Source organism: Bombina bombina, unplaced genomic scaffold (assembly GCF_027579735.1).
Source record: "Bombina bombina isolate aBomBom1 unplaced genomic scaffold, aBomBom1.pri scaffold_572, whole genome shotgun sequence".
Taxonomy (NCBI): Eukaryota; Metazoa; Chordata; class Amphibia; order Anura; family Bombinatoridae; genus Bombina; species Bombina bombina.
The window spans coordinates 16,348-33,888 of record NW_026512403.1 but is presented as its reverse complement, the minus strand read 5'-3'; the positions used below and the strand labels follow the sequence as shown (position 1 = coordinate 33,888).

At 38.5% G+C, this 17,541-nt stretch overlaps 1 protein-coding gene and 1 pseudogene across 1 annotated transcript in view; both read right to left on the bottom strand.

Annotated features, from left to right (window-relative positions):
* Nucleotides 1-275: 275 nt before the first annotated feature.
* LOC128644274 (SUMO-specific isopeptidase USPL1-like) overlaps nucleotides 276-17,541 on the bottom strand; it is a gene marked incomplete at its 5' end in the record, with an annotated part of 32,381 nt that continues 15,115 nt past the window's right edge. The window contains 2 exon segments of the mRNA XM_053696948.1: nucleotides 276-1,339; nucleotides 1,375-1,972. Of these exon segments, the coding sequence (XP_053552923.1) occupies nucleotides 730-1,339; nucleotides 1,375-1,972 (1,208 nt within the window).
* Nucleotides 8,414-8,533, bottom strand: LOC128644278 (uncharacterized; annotated as a pseudogene).

Below are 17,541 nucleotides of genomic sequence, written 5' to 3'. Positions count from 1 at the left end.
CATACAAAATCAGAATCTGAATGGATAAAGCCGGCAAATGCAAAACAAACAAAATTGTTAATATTGTTTTTTAAATGCAGTAAATCATCCATAAGGCAGCAGGAACTAGAAACATACTGATATTTTTAGTGCTTTATTGTTTTTTTTTCCCGAGAAGCCAATAGAAGTATAGCAAACTCAAAAGTGCTTACTAAATTTGCCAAAAAAACTAAATCTAGATGCCTCCAATGGTGGGGTAAACATAAGATTTGATCACAGTCAGACAAAGAAAGCTTAAACATACGCATTTTAAAAGATGTCATCAAAAGGAGGGAAATATTCCTCATCAGTGTTTAACAAATGCATTGCAGATTGAGAAAGGAAATCAGACACGGTTTCCTCTCCAATGGAACTGTCACTGCTGTTATGTTTCAGGCTGGATGTATTTTCAGATTTATCTTGCTGAAGAGACATGCTGATCATGGTATAGTCATGTTCTTGTATTTGGTGCAAGCTTTCATTAGAGGAGTGAGCTGTATGATTTGGTATGGATGAACTGTAACCATCAGCTAACATTTCTAAGAATCTAGTATCATCAGAGGATATTTTGTGGAATCTGCTGTCGGAGAAAAAAGTTCTGCAAAGAATTCTGCATCCCCTGGACTACTACAAATAGATGTGCTAGAGCTCATCGTACATACAGATTCATTGTCCACATTATCTATATGGTCCTGTAGTTCCTGTAGAAAGTCATGCAAAATTGCTATTATTGAGATGAGATTTAGGATTTGTGTGACCACCTTGCTTATTAGACTGAGCTTTTGCAGTCATCTCAAGAGATGCCAATTCATGTTTCTTTGCTTTTAATTTTTTTAGTAGCTTCACTCGAAGCTTTCGAATTTTATCCTCATTAGAAGAGGTGTCATTTGCTGCAGACTTACTGTCATCTAACACATTTCGTCCGTGTTTTAGCGGTTTTGAAACAGTGGGTACAAGAAAAGTTCCTAAAGGAGTAGAAGACTCATCTTTTGGGACAGGTAATTTAAGAGATGAATTATTCTTAATATCGATTAGGGATGTGTTGGAGTCTACTTTATTTTTCACAATGCCTTTGACTTTAAAGCCACCAAAATTTTCTGCTTTCTTAGCAATCACATTTACATCAGTTGTTTTTAGCAGTGGAGTTAACTTCTGATAGTTCACAGGGTTCTTCTTGCTTGAACAAGACAAACTGGTGTTCAGAAAAGAAGGATTTTTGTTTAGTAAGCTCTTCATCCAGCTGCCGACCACACCTTTTTTTGTACTGTGTGGCATTGGACAGGAAAAAACCATTTGCAGATGATTTATCAGAGATGGCACTCTTTTTATCATCTTTCTTTTCATTAGCAAACTGGCTTAGGATTTATGGTCTTAATCGCAAGAGATAAATGTTCAGTGTTGGTAGGTGGAGATTCACTTGCTGAAATACTAGATTGCTTTTCACCCATACATTCAGGCATAAGCATACAGTTATTAGATGTATCACTAGGTGCATTACCTGAAAAAGATTCTGTTGGAAAACCTGTAGCTTTTGATTGTACTTGTGATACAGGAATAGGAGTGTCTGGTATGACATTATCTTCGATTGGATTGCCCTGAGAGTCAACTGGAATTTCTACAAGAGTCAATGTTATGATGTCATCATCAGCATAACCCTCCATCCCTGAAAGCCAATTGGAATCACTTGGCATTGCTGCAGCATTTGAAGGTACAGATTTAGCTGGTAATGTGTTGCAAGCAGTTGGACTCAAGCCGTTATTGGGAGATGCAAGGACTTGGTTATTTGCAGTACATGATTTGTTTTCCGTATCCACTGTACAAGGTGACTTTCCTTCAGTAATTTGTGAGGACTCTCTTTCCCAAATGACAATATGGATTTCTGCAGGAGGGACAATAAAACTCTTGTGTGACTTGCAAAATGGCCCATTCAGATCATCAAACTCAAGCCAAGAATCTGAAAAGGGACACAAATGAAAATGAGTGAATACATATAAAAGACGTCATTTACTATATCCTTAAACATAGCAACAAAAATACAAGTTGAAACCGAAAGCAAAAAACAGTATATAGAAAGGTCCAAATTAAAACGCCTTGTTACCATTCAACTTTGAATAAAAAAAATTGCAGTATATGTCAATTAGCAAAATGCTTCCAGTAAGAGCTATAACTTTTCAGCGGACATGCACATATTCTGTAAGGGCCCAGGCACCAGTAATACACAACAAACCTCTCAGAGTCCGTAGTGGCTTGTATGACACAAATCAAGCCTTCACTAATACTTTCTAAACAGGCACATTTCCAATTTTGACCTATCCCTTTAAATCTTCTGGGCCGTTACACTGAAACCTCTACTAATTTGTCAAAAGTAGTACCATACATAAAACATTTCTGCGTACTAAAATATATATATTATATATATTATATAAATTTATATTATATTTACGGGTAAACAAATCTTGACTTTTTGGAGTTATTTTGAATATGGAAAATGGATATTACTAAGCAAGCAAACATGTAATATCCCCATAGACCACCACTTTTTTTTAAACATATATTAAAACTGGTTTAACTGGTTAATGCCTCATAAATGCAACTCCTCTCAATTACGGGGTCCCTTAACAATGCACGTTTTGTTCACAGAAAACTTAGAAATAGACCTGGGGGAAACCTAAATTGCCTGTTGTCTCTTTACACTGTGAAACTGAAATGTGTGTTCTTAAAACAAACATATTTGGTCTTTAAGACATCTACAAGCTTTTTTTTTATCTCAGAACCACAAGTCACTAAAAAGAAAAATAACGGAACAAGGCAAAGTTTTAAAAGCTTTCACTGCAAATTTATATTTAAAAAAGGGGACAGTTTACCCTAAACTTTTCGCCAGGTAATAATTTGTTTCCAGTGATCGATTTTACTTGCTGTAGTGTTTACAAAAAGTTCCTTTTACTTTATTCTGATATTTGAAATAGCAGATGTTTTTTTTTTTACTGTGATATCCACTACCTACTTCTTCTATACTTAAAAAGGGACACTAAGCACATTTCATGCACCTCCCTCTAATCATTGGTGCCGACATTTAACCTAGGTTACACTGCAGATATCTGAAGGAGAGTTGCTGCACATGTGCAAACAGGTCAGCACTGCATTGTAGTGAAAGATATTTCAATATGGCAGCACCCATGACTAGAGAGAGTAGGGGGTGGGGCTAACCTCAATATTATGCTTATAAAATGTATTTAGGTTTAAGGTAAAGAAAAACTCCATTTATGCTTACCGGATTAATTTCTTTCATAGTGATGAGAAACAATCCATAACTCCTGGGAATTACTCTTCCCTGCCACTAGAAGACGCAAAGACTCCCAAACCCCAAGAGCTCTATAAAACCCCTCCCACTCACCAGTTAGTCTGACGTACAGCTAAGAAAAAGACGTAGGAAAACAAAAATGAGCAAAATAAAAAAAACTGAGCAGGGTAAAATAAATGTGCCCAAAAACAAACCAACACCAAAAAAAAACAGGGTAACATCTTATGAATTATCAGGTAAGCATACATTGTTTTCTTGTATTACAGATGGTGAGAATCCATGATCAATTACTCCTGTGGACTAATACCAAAGATGTTAAGTCCACAAGCAATGAGAAATAAGGGTAAGAAAAAAAGAACATATTTTCCCCCCACAGAGAAACTAAATCCACAACCTAAATGAACCCAATAAAAAAAAAAAAACAGGGTAAATAATTTCTACCCCCCCCCCCTTTTTATGCAACTATAATGACTGACAGGCACAAAAATTAACCTGAGAGACAACTGACTGAAGGACTTCCCAACCAAAGGCAGTCTCAGAAGAAGCAAAAAACAAAAATGTTAGACTATAGTAAAAAGTATGCAAAGACCACCGAAATTTAGTCAAAAGATCTTGTGGAATGGGCAGTAAGCCGCTTAGGTGGAAGCTGTCTCACCACAAGTAAACCTCTGTGAATCAAGTTTCAAGCAAGAAGCTTAAAGAAATGAATAAGCTAAATCCTTAGCATCCACATAGCACTTCAGGGCTCTTACAACAAAAGTTATGAAAAAGCTTCTCTGAAGAACTCTTAGGATTAGGACATAAAGGGACAACAATTTCAAGACATTCGAAAACACAAACCTTAGGCAAAAAGTCAAATTTAGTAAAAAAACAAAAACAACAAAACCTTATCCTGATGAGAAATAAGAGTATCATATGAAAGAGCAGACAACAAACTCTTCTAGCAGAAGAGATTGCTAAAGAAAGAAAACCTTCAAAGAAAGAAAGTGAAGTTAAAGTTACCTTCATGTTGATCTAGTAGTGATCGGCTTTATAAATTGATTTCTGACCAGTATACAAATACAACTTTTTTTTTTTTTAAATCAGTCACGTTTTTACATTGTCAATTAAAAATTCTAGCAGTTAAGGTGTCCGTCACTCGGACATCATTCGCCTCCTTAATGATATGCCCTAATCCTTTTTTCTTCACATCTGAATACACATGCGCGGCTCCGTTCGCGCATGCGTAATTGCATGCAGTTGGAATTACCAGAGCTCGCCGAGTTGCGCATGCACAGTTCAATGGAGGAGTGTGAACGCCCTTTTGAGAGACTAATAGAGCGGGTGGGACCACTCTATATCTCACCATACCAGAAAATCAGAAAAAAGAGATAGGGAGGGAGTCACCATCGTAACGGTAGGGATTAATAAATATATATAATTTTCAAAATAATAAAGAAAGTGAAAAAAAAAAAAGTAGCGATTAGCTTATGGTAAATAATAAAGAATGCATGGATGTCTTCAAAATGTTAAAAAAAAACCACACACACACAAAAAAAAAAAAAACACTTTACCTTCACTTTAAAAGGGACATTATACACTACATTTTTCTTTGCATAAATGTTTTGTAGATCCCACTTATATAGACCATAGTTTGTTTGTTTTTAAAATGGATAGTTTTGCTTATTTTTTTATTTTCAGACTCCTAACCAAGCCCCAAAGTTTTAGGAGAATAGCGACGTATAACTACTCCAGCTTGCTTCTGTTTGTGTAAAGGGTCTTTTTATATGCAGAGGAAGGGGGAGAGTGTCTGCTATTTCCCACTTGCAGTGGGTGTTCCAGCTAATCTTTAACAGTGCTAAGCTGGAAGCTTCTAAGTACGTTTTTAAACGGTTTTATACTGGATTTTCCATGATTTTAATTTAAAAATAATTGGGTGTTTGGATCAGCAATTTTCATTTTGATCTATCAAATAACTGAAGGACACAGTAATATTTCAGTAGTGAAATGAGGTTTATTGGATTAACAGAAAATGTGCAATATATAGACAATATATGACAATTATATACACAAACAGGGCAGAGGACTGGCAAAAATCCTTAGTCGCCTGTATGAAGAATTTTAGAGCACGCACAACATCCAGATTGTGCAACAATGTTACTTAAGAAGAATGATAAGGACATAGAGATGGAACAGCAAGTTCCTATCTGAACTACTTTAAGGAAGAAAACCCAACTTCAAATGAAGAACCACCTTATCAGCATGAAAAAATAAGATAAGGCACACTGCAAGGCACAGAATGGCCACTCAGATTCACACAATAAAGGAGTATAATCTAAACCCTATGGAAAGTCTTTCTACAACAGGTTTCTGAAACTGAATCAGGGTCACAATGACAGATAGGACTAAGCGTTCAATCACCAAGCAATCCGCTTCAGAGAAACGAGATCTGAATGAAGGAATGGACCCTGAGATAGGTCCTTCATCAGAAGAAACCTCCAAGGTGTAAGAGATGACAACTTCTCTAGGACTGTATACCAGGTCCTGCAAAGTCACGCAGGAGCTATTAGAATAATCTAGGGCTGTAACTATATTATTTTCATAGTTGATTAAATCGGCCGATTATTTTTTTGATTAATCGACTAATCGAATAAAAAAAAAAAAAATAATTTTTTCTCTATATTTAAATAAAAATCCACATACTGAGTGTTATAAATATAAACTTTAGACTAAAACTTGACATTAACATAACTGTTGGTCCAAATTTAAGCAGCAGAACAAATTTTTATAAATAAGCAAAACACAAACTGTTTAAAAAGAGGTAGAACTAGTAAGAGATTAACTACCACTGTTTATAACATTCTGTTATTCACTCTTTCAGAACTTTGCATTGAAATGCAAAAAATGTCCACATGCTCCTGGCTGAGGCTGGCTCTCTTTTTTGCAGCTATTTTCGCCTGCAGCAGAGAAGAGGCGCTCAGATGGTGTTGAGGTGCCTGAGATGCATAAGTAGGGTTTTCCAATTTCCACCAAGGTGGGTATTTATCTTTGTTAGCTCTCCAACAATGCAAGGGGCCTCAACAATGAAAGCCCTGGACTTCATTCTAACATAAAAATATATTGAATATCTATATGCAATGGCAAACAACCAGCTATAAGGTTAGGGGAAATAATATCTAGTCCACTCTTAAAATAACAGATATATACTAGGGGTTGAAATTTTGGTACATATGCCAATTAATTAAAAATATAAAAAAAAAAAAAAAAAAAAGGCAAAGGGCTAAAGACTATATATATCAGTAACAGGGAACAAGCCTTACACATTTATCTATAGAGTACATATAATCAGCAATAGCAAGCGATCCACAAAAAATTGTGCAAACAGGTAATAGTGAAATCAATTCATTTAACAAATGCCATCAATTTAGGGCTAGGTGTAAATAAGCTCAGCACTATATCATGCAAAGCATAGTCCCAAATCACCTGATTTTATATAAACAATCCAAATGATGACTCTGTTTTATTTCTGGGTTGCATATAAGCCAGGAGTAGTTGTAAACTTAAAAAGAAACTTATAGTGTCCTGAAAAAGTGAAAAGTAAAATTGTCTGTAGACGTCCCTTTAGGCTAAGGACATAACCATAAAACTCAATACCATGTGCAGGAGCTCACTGGAGTAAAGCACCTGGTGCTGTACACAGACCAACTAATTGCAAACCAAACTAATCGATTATGAGATTCGTTGACAACTATTTTCATAATCGATTACTATCGATTATTCCGATTAGTTGTTGCAGCTCTAGAATAATCAATGCTCTCTCCTGAAGATAACGAGCAATGACACATGGAAGAGAGCAAACAGAGGAAACAGGTATTGCTAGACTAAAAACCCAAGTAACAGCCAGATCAACTATCAGGGCAGCCTGGGGATCATTTGACCTTGAACTGTACCTTGAAAGCTTGGTGTTCTGCCGAGACACCATCAGAAACAGCTCCAGCACAACCCCCCCCCCCCCCCCATGTGAGGGTTAACCTGGAGAACACCTCGGATGGAGAATCCACTCTCTGGGATGAAAATCTGTCTGCTCAGGTGATTGGCAGATAGACAGCCATTGTGAGCTACCGCCCACTGAACAAAGCTGAGCCACCTCCTTCATGGCTAAGGAACTCAGTTCCACCCCGAACAACTGAGGTGATAGTATCCGACTGGAGCCTGAAAAACCAGCCAAGGACAACTGAGGCCAAGCCCTCAGAGCATTGAAAATCGCTCTCCACTCCGAGATGTTGATGTGGAGAGCAGACTCCTCTTTAATACAAAGTTCTTGCGCCTTTAATGAGATCCAGACTGCTCTCCAGCCCAGCAGGCTGGTGTCCGTGGTCACAATTGCCCAGGATTGTCTCCAGAAACATGCACCCTGAGACAGATACTCCTGAGAAGCCACCACTAAAAAGAATCTCTTTTAAGCTGAACCAGATCTATCCTCTGAAAGAGATCAAATGGTCACCGCTCCATTGACTGAGCATGTATAACTGCAGAGCACTCAAATGGACTCGAGAAAAGGGGATGACGTCCCTGGGACCCTCAGAGCCATTACCTCCATACAGTTGACACTGAAAGTGAAGAGAAAATCAAGCTACAGCTGGATTCCAACTCCCAACTTTGGTGTACAAGATGGCTAAGCCATCTACCGGAGCACTATAGCTTGCTGTTGGCCGAACAGCAGACTGTAGAGAGAGGCAAGAGAGAAGAAATCTTTGATTGTCTGACCTCCGTTATTAGATTTTCTATCTATGAGAATATTTCTAAGATCCCTCACCCTTTTAGTTGGAACAAGGGAACTTTTCCCCTAAATTCCCATTCCCATGTGAACATAGAAAAGACAAGATCTCTGAAAAAGAGCTTGCTCGAAGAAAGGATGAGGCCTGAACCATATAATGTCCAGGAGGGCACCCCTGCAATCCTCCAAGACCTAAAGAGTCTATCACTCCCCATAATGGAATGACCCCTGAACCCAGTTCAAGGCCTCTCATACCTGGACTGCAGATACCCTAGAAAGGTGAAATCTGCCCCCTGGGAGGAAAAAAAAAACCAAACAAACAAAAAACTCTAGATTGGCTACTACAACACCTGGTATTCTCAGATGTCTACCATCCAAGTACTAACCAGGCCCAACCCTGCTTAGCTTCCGAGATCAGACGAGATTGGGCGCCATCTCAGGGTGGTGTGTCCGTAGGCCCAAAAAACTTGACTTTTCTTTCACCATGTCTTAAGAAATAAATAAATAATACATCCATTTAGTTAAGACATCTTTTTATTTTTTAAATAGAGAAAATACTTCATATACATATGAAACTGATACAAAAGACATAAATAGAAGGGAAAAAAAAAAAAAAGGTGGCGTTATTCCTTAAAGTGATGGTAAACCAGAGCGATTGCTCAATCAAATTAGATTTAAATAAAAAATTAGTTTAATTCATAAAACAGTTATGCAATCTAACGTTTTCCTTTCTAACTGATGCTATTCTAATTATTGCTCCGGCAGCCCCCAACATTACCATTTTTTTTTGTGGGCGGTTTTTTCCTTTAGCTAATCGAATATCTGGCATTTTGCCATGTTCATGGAAAACAAAAAACAAACATTCTTCTGCGCAAGTGTTCATCACGTCATTCTTAACATTAGCAATAGTTGAACGCATGCGCATCACCATTATTGAAGACTGATGCCCACAAATGCTTGCGTTATGGATCATCTATTTGGCGATTCATTTTATTCCCAGTAGTGTAAAATCCTGCATATCGCTTGCGCAGAAGGTCAGTTTAGAATTCTCGGCTTTGGATATAACATATATAACAATTAATTGCGTGAATCATTGTTACATTTTAGCCCGACAATTTGAATAGAGCATGCGCTAATTACGTAATATTAAGCATGTCATCATGCATAATTAAACAGCGGGTGGGACAGAAATCAAGATCACACTTCCTGAATAAGGAAGTTGGATGGGGGTGGAGCGTGTAAATTATCGTGAATTTTATAAAGTAAGTGTAAAACTCTATAATGAACTATTAGATTTTTAAAAATAATATAGCGACTGAAGCTTACATAGTATGAGAATTGTACAGGATTTTGATTGAATTTTTTTTACCATCACTAATTCATAAATGCTTGTATTATTATTATCATCAAACAGGTATTTGTAGAGCGCCAACAGATTCCGCAGCGCTATAACATTTAGTATAGAGGATAACATTTAAAGGGATCAAATGGGTAGAGGGCCCTGCCGAGAGTTGCACTTTTGTAGTCGGCTCTTATGAAAGCAATCTAACAAACAGTTGGGCTCATAGGCTTACATTCTAAGGGGTTCAAGGGGAAAGCGATGGAGTTAGGAAAGGTTAGTGTTGGTTGTATGCATGCCTGAATAGAGTCTTTAGGGAGCGCTTGAAGCTGTTAAAACTAGGGGAGAGTCTTGTGCAGCGAGACAGAGTTTCCTAGGATGGGGGCCAGTCTGGAGAAGTCCTGTAAATGGGAATATGGGAGGAAGTAACAAGAGAGGAGGAGAGTAGGAGATAGTGAGCAGAGCGAAGGTGACGGAAGGGAGAGTATCTAGGGACAAGGTCTGAAATGTAGTGGGGAGCAGTGCAGTTGAGGGCTTTAAAATGTCAGCGTGAGGATTTTGTGTTTAATCCTGGAGGCAAGAGGAAGCCAGTGAAGGATTGGCACAGAGGTGCAGCAGATGAAGAGCGACGTAAAGGAAGATAAGCCTGGCAGAGGCATTCACTATGGATTGTAAAGGAGCTAGGTAGACCAGAGAGAGGAGGGAGTTGCAGTCGTCGAGACGGAAAAGGATGAGAGAGAGTGGATTAAAACTCTTAGTTGTGTTTGTGTAAGGAAATGTCTAATTTTAGAGATGTTTTTAAAGGTGGAAGCGACAGGCTTTAGCCAAGGAGTGAATGTGAGGAGTGAAGGAAAGGTGTCAGTCAAGCCTTGACTCCAAGACATCGGGCATGCGGGGTAGGGGTAATGATGGAATTATCAACAGTTATAGAAAATTGGGGGGGTGGAGATTTTGGAAGAAGGGGGAAAAGTAAGGAGTTCAGTTTTGGAGAGATTTAAGCTTAGAGAGAGACATAAAACCCAACATTTTTCTTTCATGTTTCAGATAGACAATGCAATTTTAAACAACTTTCCAATTTACTTCTATTATTTAATTTGCTCTCTTTCTCTTGTTATCCTTTGCTGAAAGGTTTATCTAGGTAAGCTCAGGAGCAGCAAATAAACTAGGTTCTAGCTGCTGATTGGTGGTTGCCAACCGTCATTGGCTTACCGTGTGTTCAGTTAGAAACCAGTAGTGCATTGCTGCTCCTTTAACAAATAATACCAAGAGAACGAAACAAATTAGATAATAGAAGTTAATTAGAAAGTTGTTTAAAATTGTATTCTCTATCTGAATCATGAAATAATTTTTTTTTTTTTTTTGTCCCTTTAAGGTAGTGAGAGGACATCCAAGATGAGATATGAGAAAGACAGTCTTGTAAATCTAAGTCTATATTAGGCCCTCTTAGATTCAAATTATTATTATCAGGTATTTGTAGAGTGCAACAGATTCCGCAGCACTATAAACATAGGCGGTATACAAAATGACATTTTATAGGAATCAAATGGGTTGAGGGGCCTGCTGAGAGTTGCACTGTTGTAGTGATACTCTTATGAAGGTGACCTACAAACAGCTGGGTTCATATGCTTACATGTAAGGGGTTCAAGGGGATAGCAATGGAGTTAGGAAAGGTTAGTGTAGGTTGCATGTGTCCCTGAAACAGTTAGAGTCGTTAGGGAGCGCGCTTTGAAGCTTTCAAAACTAGGGAAGAGTATTGTGAAGAGAGACAGAGAGCTCCACAAGGTGGGAGCCAGTCTGGAGTAGTCCCTGTAAAAGGGAATGCAAGTATGTAACGAGGAGGAGGAGAGTAGGAGGTTATGAGCAGAGCAAAGGGGAAGGGAGGAAGAGTATCTGGAGACAAGGTATGAGATAAGGGCGAGCAGTGCAGTTGAGGGCCTTGTATGTCAAAGTCAGAATTTTGTGTATAATCCTGGAGGGAAGAGGAAAGCCAGTGAAGGATCGGCAGAGGTGTGCAGCAGATGAAGAGACATGTAAGGAAGATGAGCCTGGCAGAAGCATTCATTATGGATTGTAAAAGGAGCAAGGCAGCAGCTAGGGAGACAGAGAGGATGGAGTTGCAGTAATCAAGGCCAGAAAGGATAAGAGAGAGTGGATTCAAATTTTGGTTGGTGTCTTGTGTAAGGAAAGTTCTTATTTTAGAGATGTTTTTAAGGTGGAAGAGGCAGTTTTTAGCCAAGGACTGAATGTGAGGAGTGAAAACAAATTATGCTTACCTGATAATTTAATTGCCATCGAGGGGAGGAGAGTCCACGGCTTCATTCATTACTGTTGGGAATCAAAGAATCTGACCACCAGGAGGAGGCACAGACACCCCAGCCAAAGGCTTAAATACCTCCCCCAGTCATTCTGCGAGGGAAACCAGGAACAGTAGGAGAAATATCAGGGTATAAAAAGGTGCCAGAAGAGATTAAATTTAGGTCCGCTCCACGGAGATACAGGCGGGAGCTGTGGACTCTCCTCCCCTCAATGGAAATGAAATTATCAGGTAAGAATAATTTATGTTCTCCATCTAAAGGGAGGAGAGTCCACAGCTTCATTCAGGACACTGAATGAAACCGGGAGGGTAAAAGGCGGAAGACCTAATTTGAGGGCACCACAGCCTGCAAAACCTCTCTCCCAAAAACAGCTTCCGAAGAAGCAAAAACGTCAAATTTGTAAAATTTTGTAAAAGTATGTAAGGCGGACCAGGTAGCGCCTTACAAATTTGCTCCACACAGGCATCATTCTTGAAGGCCCAAGACAAAGCCACAGCTCTAGTTGAATGAGCTGTGATCATCTGCGGAAGGCTTATGTCCACTGTCTCGTAAGCCAAGCGAATCAAGCACCTCAACCAAAAAGACAAGGAAGAAGCAGAGGTGTGACGAAAGGCAAAGAATGACTGGGGGATGAGGGAAGTGGGGGAGGTATTTAAGCTTTGGCTGGGGTGGTCTTTGGGAATTAAGAAACCTGGCCACCAGGAGGAGGCAAACAGTAATGAATGAAGCTGTGGACTCTCCTTCCCTTTTAGATGGAAAGAAAGATCTGAGTCAAGCATGACCCCAAGACATCGGGCATGCGGGGTAGGGGCAATGATAGAGTGGTCGACAGTTATAGAGCAATGGGGGGTGAAGAAATAAGGAGCTCAGTTTTGGAGAGATTTAGCTTAAAAAAGGACAGTCAACGCTCCAGGATACCATAATGAATGTGTCCAAAATATAAAAATATGTATGTAGAGCTGTACCTGTGTAAGTTGCATCTTTTAATCTTTAAAAACAATCGGTTTGAATTATTTTTTAGCTTTTCCCATATAAGTATATGAAGTTTTCTGCCTCTACGCATATGCGCAACCGGAAAGTGGCGACGTCACCACATGACATCACTGGCACAACGGGACCGCGCTTCTTTGGAGCAGTGCACATAAAATATTGTGCACTGCCCACATAAGCAGAAGAGCACCTCCGTGCTATTATTGTGCAAGTAATGTGGAGTTCTAGTGCGACACAACAGTGTTTATTGCAGGATGCTGTGTGTCTTCCCTGTAACAGTATTATTAGTATTATGACAGCCTAGCTCTCGTATTTGTTAAGAGGGGACATTTCTTATATTAATTATATCACTACTTTCTTTAGTTCAGGCTACAGCCAAAGTCTTCAAAAGAATGTTTGAATTATTCGTGTTTATTTTATTTTATATAATTTACTATTAACCTTGTAAACAGCATAAACCAATAAAAGATCTCTAGATAACCCCCATGACACTATTGTCGCAGCTGTGAAAAAGTTATAAAGCGAACTGGCAGCCACGCTCTGCAGCAAGTTATATTGATGGAGTAATGTGGAAGCCAACTTATTCGTACTCACGGCGGCCCACAGTAGAAGCTACAAAAGTCACAGAGACCCCCAAGCAAACTGACAGATTGCAAGAGCAGCCAATGAGAAGATGCGCTGATAAGCAGAGACCGGTACCTTCAGCCAATAAGAAGAGGTAAAGCTAAAGAAGGGCGGGATTTAGCTCTGAGGAGAGCTAGACACCAATTTAAATACGAGCCGCAAATTTGCCCAGTGTAACAGCTGGGGCGCCTTGGAAAAGAATGGGTCTTGGCTGCACGAGGCTGACAGGCACCAAGCTTGTGTAGTGAGTTTGTCACCTGTGGTCATTATGCAGTGATGCAGGGAGCATTCACGGGGGCTGATGTGATCGCGGGGGGAATTGATGCGCACGCATGCACAAAAGAAAAATTATATGCTAATTAGCGATCTTCTGATATGCGATAAATCTTGTCCACTAAATGAGGCAATTCTCCTCAGGGCAGGGGCGGTCATTATGCTGCTCCATAATTGAAAAACACTGGAAATTATGTGTAAGTTTTCATTAAAAGTTTACATTTACTATGATGATTCTCATGCATCAGATACGTTGTATTTTAACTTTACTATGCACTGGTACTCTTATTTTGGGTTGGCTTTTTGCTACGGTTGACTGGTCCTTTAAGGTAGTGAGAACATCCAGGATGAGCTATGAGAGAGGTTAGCAAGAAGATAGGTCTGGTGCAGAGAGGTAGATTTGGGTGTCATCGGCATACAAATGATATTGAAACCCGTGGGACTTTATTAATGAACCTAATGATGACGTATAGATTGAAAAGAGAAGGGGACAGAGCATTAAGGTACCCCAAAATAAAGTGGTAACTAGGCAGACGATGCCCCAGAGAAGGCTACACTAAAGGTACGGTTAGACAGGTAGGAAGAGAAACCACGAGAGAGAGCTGTGTCGCAAAATGCCGTTGGATTCAAACTATCTAAAAGATAGATCCACCTTTTTATCATGCATTTGTTGATTATGCAAATCAACTGTATTTACTGGTGCTTTAACTTCCAGAAAAACAACTCTCGTCCGAGGAACCAAACTCCTCTTTGGAAATTGAATATTCTAACCATGCTGTTAAAGAAACAGTCTGCTATTGTGACATTCTGCTAAATGTAAAGATGGGAGCTTGACCCAAAATATTGTACATGTAAGGAAACACTGCCATGCTCTGAGTTCTGATTAGAGACAAAAGGGTACCCAGAACTATTGAGAATATTCTGGGATCTGTAAGACAGACAAAATTGTAGAGCACAAACTGAAAATGTTTGTCTAGTACAGCACACCTTAGAAACTGATGTTACCTGTGAATTGGAAACAAAGTTAAGGATCCTTTACATTTATTGTGGCCAGAAACAGACCTTGCTAAACAAAAGGCAGCATAGTCAAATAGCTTCCATTTGAAAGTAGGAACTCAGAAAATTGTTTAAAGCTTTAAGATCCAAAACTGGTCCTGAAAGTCCATTGCTTTAGCACAATGAAGATATTTGAATAAAATCCCACCAATCACTCCCATTTATTCTAGAGCTAGAACCGACTGAAGAAAAAAAAAACTAACAAAAAGCTGAGCCTTCACCGGATTCTTTATAACATTGGACAGAATAAACCTTCCTCTGGGAGGCCTTCTACTGAAAACCAATCTGGTAAACCCTGAGAGACTATATTTAGAACCCAGGGATCCTGAATAGACTTAAACCAACCCTCCTGAAAAAAGCACAACCCTACCAAAGCCTCTGGGTAGGGGGCTGCACTTTACGCAGACCTGGATGAAGGAGAAGATTTTTTTGGATTGCTTAAATTTATTCCAGTTTGAACTAGGCTTCCAGACAGAGGCCAGATGAACTTGGTGCTAGATTTATGAAAGGCTAGGGAACTCTGTATGGGCTTCGTCTAATTGCGCGCCCCAGCTCGCCTCCGGAGAAGCGCACGGTGCGCCTGAATTCATAAAAAAAATAGTCGTAAACTTTGCGAAGGCGAGCTGGGGCGTAATAATAAATTTTGCCTGTCGCAAAAAGCATTTACTCCCTATTTATCACAGCACATCCCTATAAATATTTACCCCGCCATGTTTGAAAAAAAATAAAAAATGTTTTTTAAGTAACTATTTAGCTTATATTTATATTAGATAATGTTTCTGTGCCGTTTTTGCCATATGTTGATTAATTTAAGATCACAAGATCAATATATTTATATATTATATATATATATATATATTATATATATAGTATATATATATATATATATATATATATTACATACACACAGATGGCCCTCGTTTTACAACGGTTCAATTTACACCGTTTCAGAATAACAACCTTTGTTTCCAGTCATGTGACTGCTATTGAAAAAGCATTGAGAAGCAGTGCATTTATTAAAATAGCAGTAGGTGGAGCTGTCTGTGTTTGCAGCAAAGCCAAGCAAGCTGATATTTATCAGTTTTAACCAGACCTGAGCTATTGAGCAGATTTCAAAGGAACAAGATCTTCTGTCTATAATTCAGTCCAGATTGGAATGCATAGAAAAGAACTGTTTGCAGAAAAATGCAAGTGAAGCCTGTGGTTGTGCGATTATTTTATTAGGTATTATTATGCTATTTAGCAATGTTTTTGTTCATTTAACTTAGTTTAATTATATATTCTGTGTTGTGTGATTATTTTATTAGGTTTATAATGCTGACTAGCATTTAAAGTCCTTCATTACAAAGATTTTAAAATAATGTCTTGGTGTGTTACTTATGACAATTTTGAGAGGGGCCTGGACCTATCTACCTCACTCCCATTTGACTTCATTATAACTGGGTTTCAATTTACAACGGTTTCGATTTTAAACCATTCCTTCAGGAACCTAACCCCGGCGTAAACATGAGGGCTACCTGTATGTATGTACGTTTGTATGTTTGTATGTATGTATGTATGTATGGATGTATGTATGCTCTGTATGTATGTATGATGTATGTATGTATGTATATAATATATATATATATAATATATATATATATATATATATAATATATATATATATATATATATATATATATATATATATATATATATATATATATATAAATATATATATATATATATAAAAAAACACTTGGTACCATATGCGCCTGCGGAAGCGCAATTTTCTGGCAATAACAGTCTCTTCTTGTGTGCTGAGCCTTTAAAAAAATTAGTTAAAAGAAGAAAGTACTGTATCACAAGATGTAAAAACATGTATTATAATGGTGTTCGCCTCAGTCTGTATGGCAAAATATACAACACGCAATTGAAGCCGAAATTTCAGTTCCCCATCGGCGCCAAGCAATGAAAAATAAGAAACTGTGCGTATTTGTAGGTCAGGCTGTTAAATTACCCCTATTATTAAATGTATATTGTTGCACTCGGGAGCGCCCGTGCACCTAGGCGAATGCAAATGGAGCGTGAAGAGGTTTCTTTCAGAATTGCGCAAATTATAGGCGCAGAGTGCTTTGCTGAATATGACGATCAGTTCGTATGCGCTATTTTGGACGGAATTATAGGAGAATGGCTTTAATAAATCTAGCCCTTAGTTTCTGAGAGGAGGAATCAGATTTCTAATCACCATTATGACAAAATGAATAAACTATTAAAAGCTTTTGATTTACCTATGGACTTCTTGTCCTGAGAAAGAAAAGCTCCCTTACGTCTAGTAACAGAGATAATAGAATCCAAACATCTTACCCTGAAAAGTGAGAAATAAAAGCCTGGATTTAGAAACCATATCAGCAGACCAGGACTTTAAAAGGGACAGGAAAGCTAATATTTTTTTTCATGATTGAGATAGAGCATATACTTTTAAACAACTTTCCAATTTACTTTTATTATGTAATTTGCTTCATTAGTTAAGTATCCTCTGTTGAAAAGCATAGCTAGGTAGGCTCAGCCTCTGTGTGCTATACATGCCAAAAATTATAACAAAGAAAATAAAAAAATAAAAGAACCTATCTGGCTAATAGGATGCCCAAATTAAATAAACGGTGCTTACCAATAGACATCTCCTGGAATAAACCAGCAGAAAGCCAAACCAGTGCTGAAATAGATCAGCAGAGGATCTGGAATAGGAGTATATTGACGACCCAACAGGAGACTGCAAAGAAGAGATCCCTGCGACACTTGTCGAGGGCTTGTGACCAACTCCCAACATGTGAAAAAGATGTCACTACCCATACTCCAAATACATCCCTCCAACACACACTGCACTCTG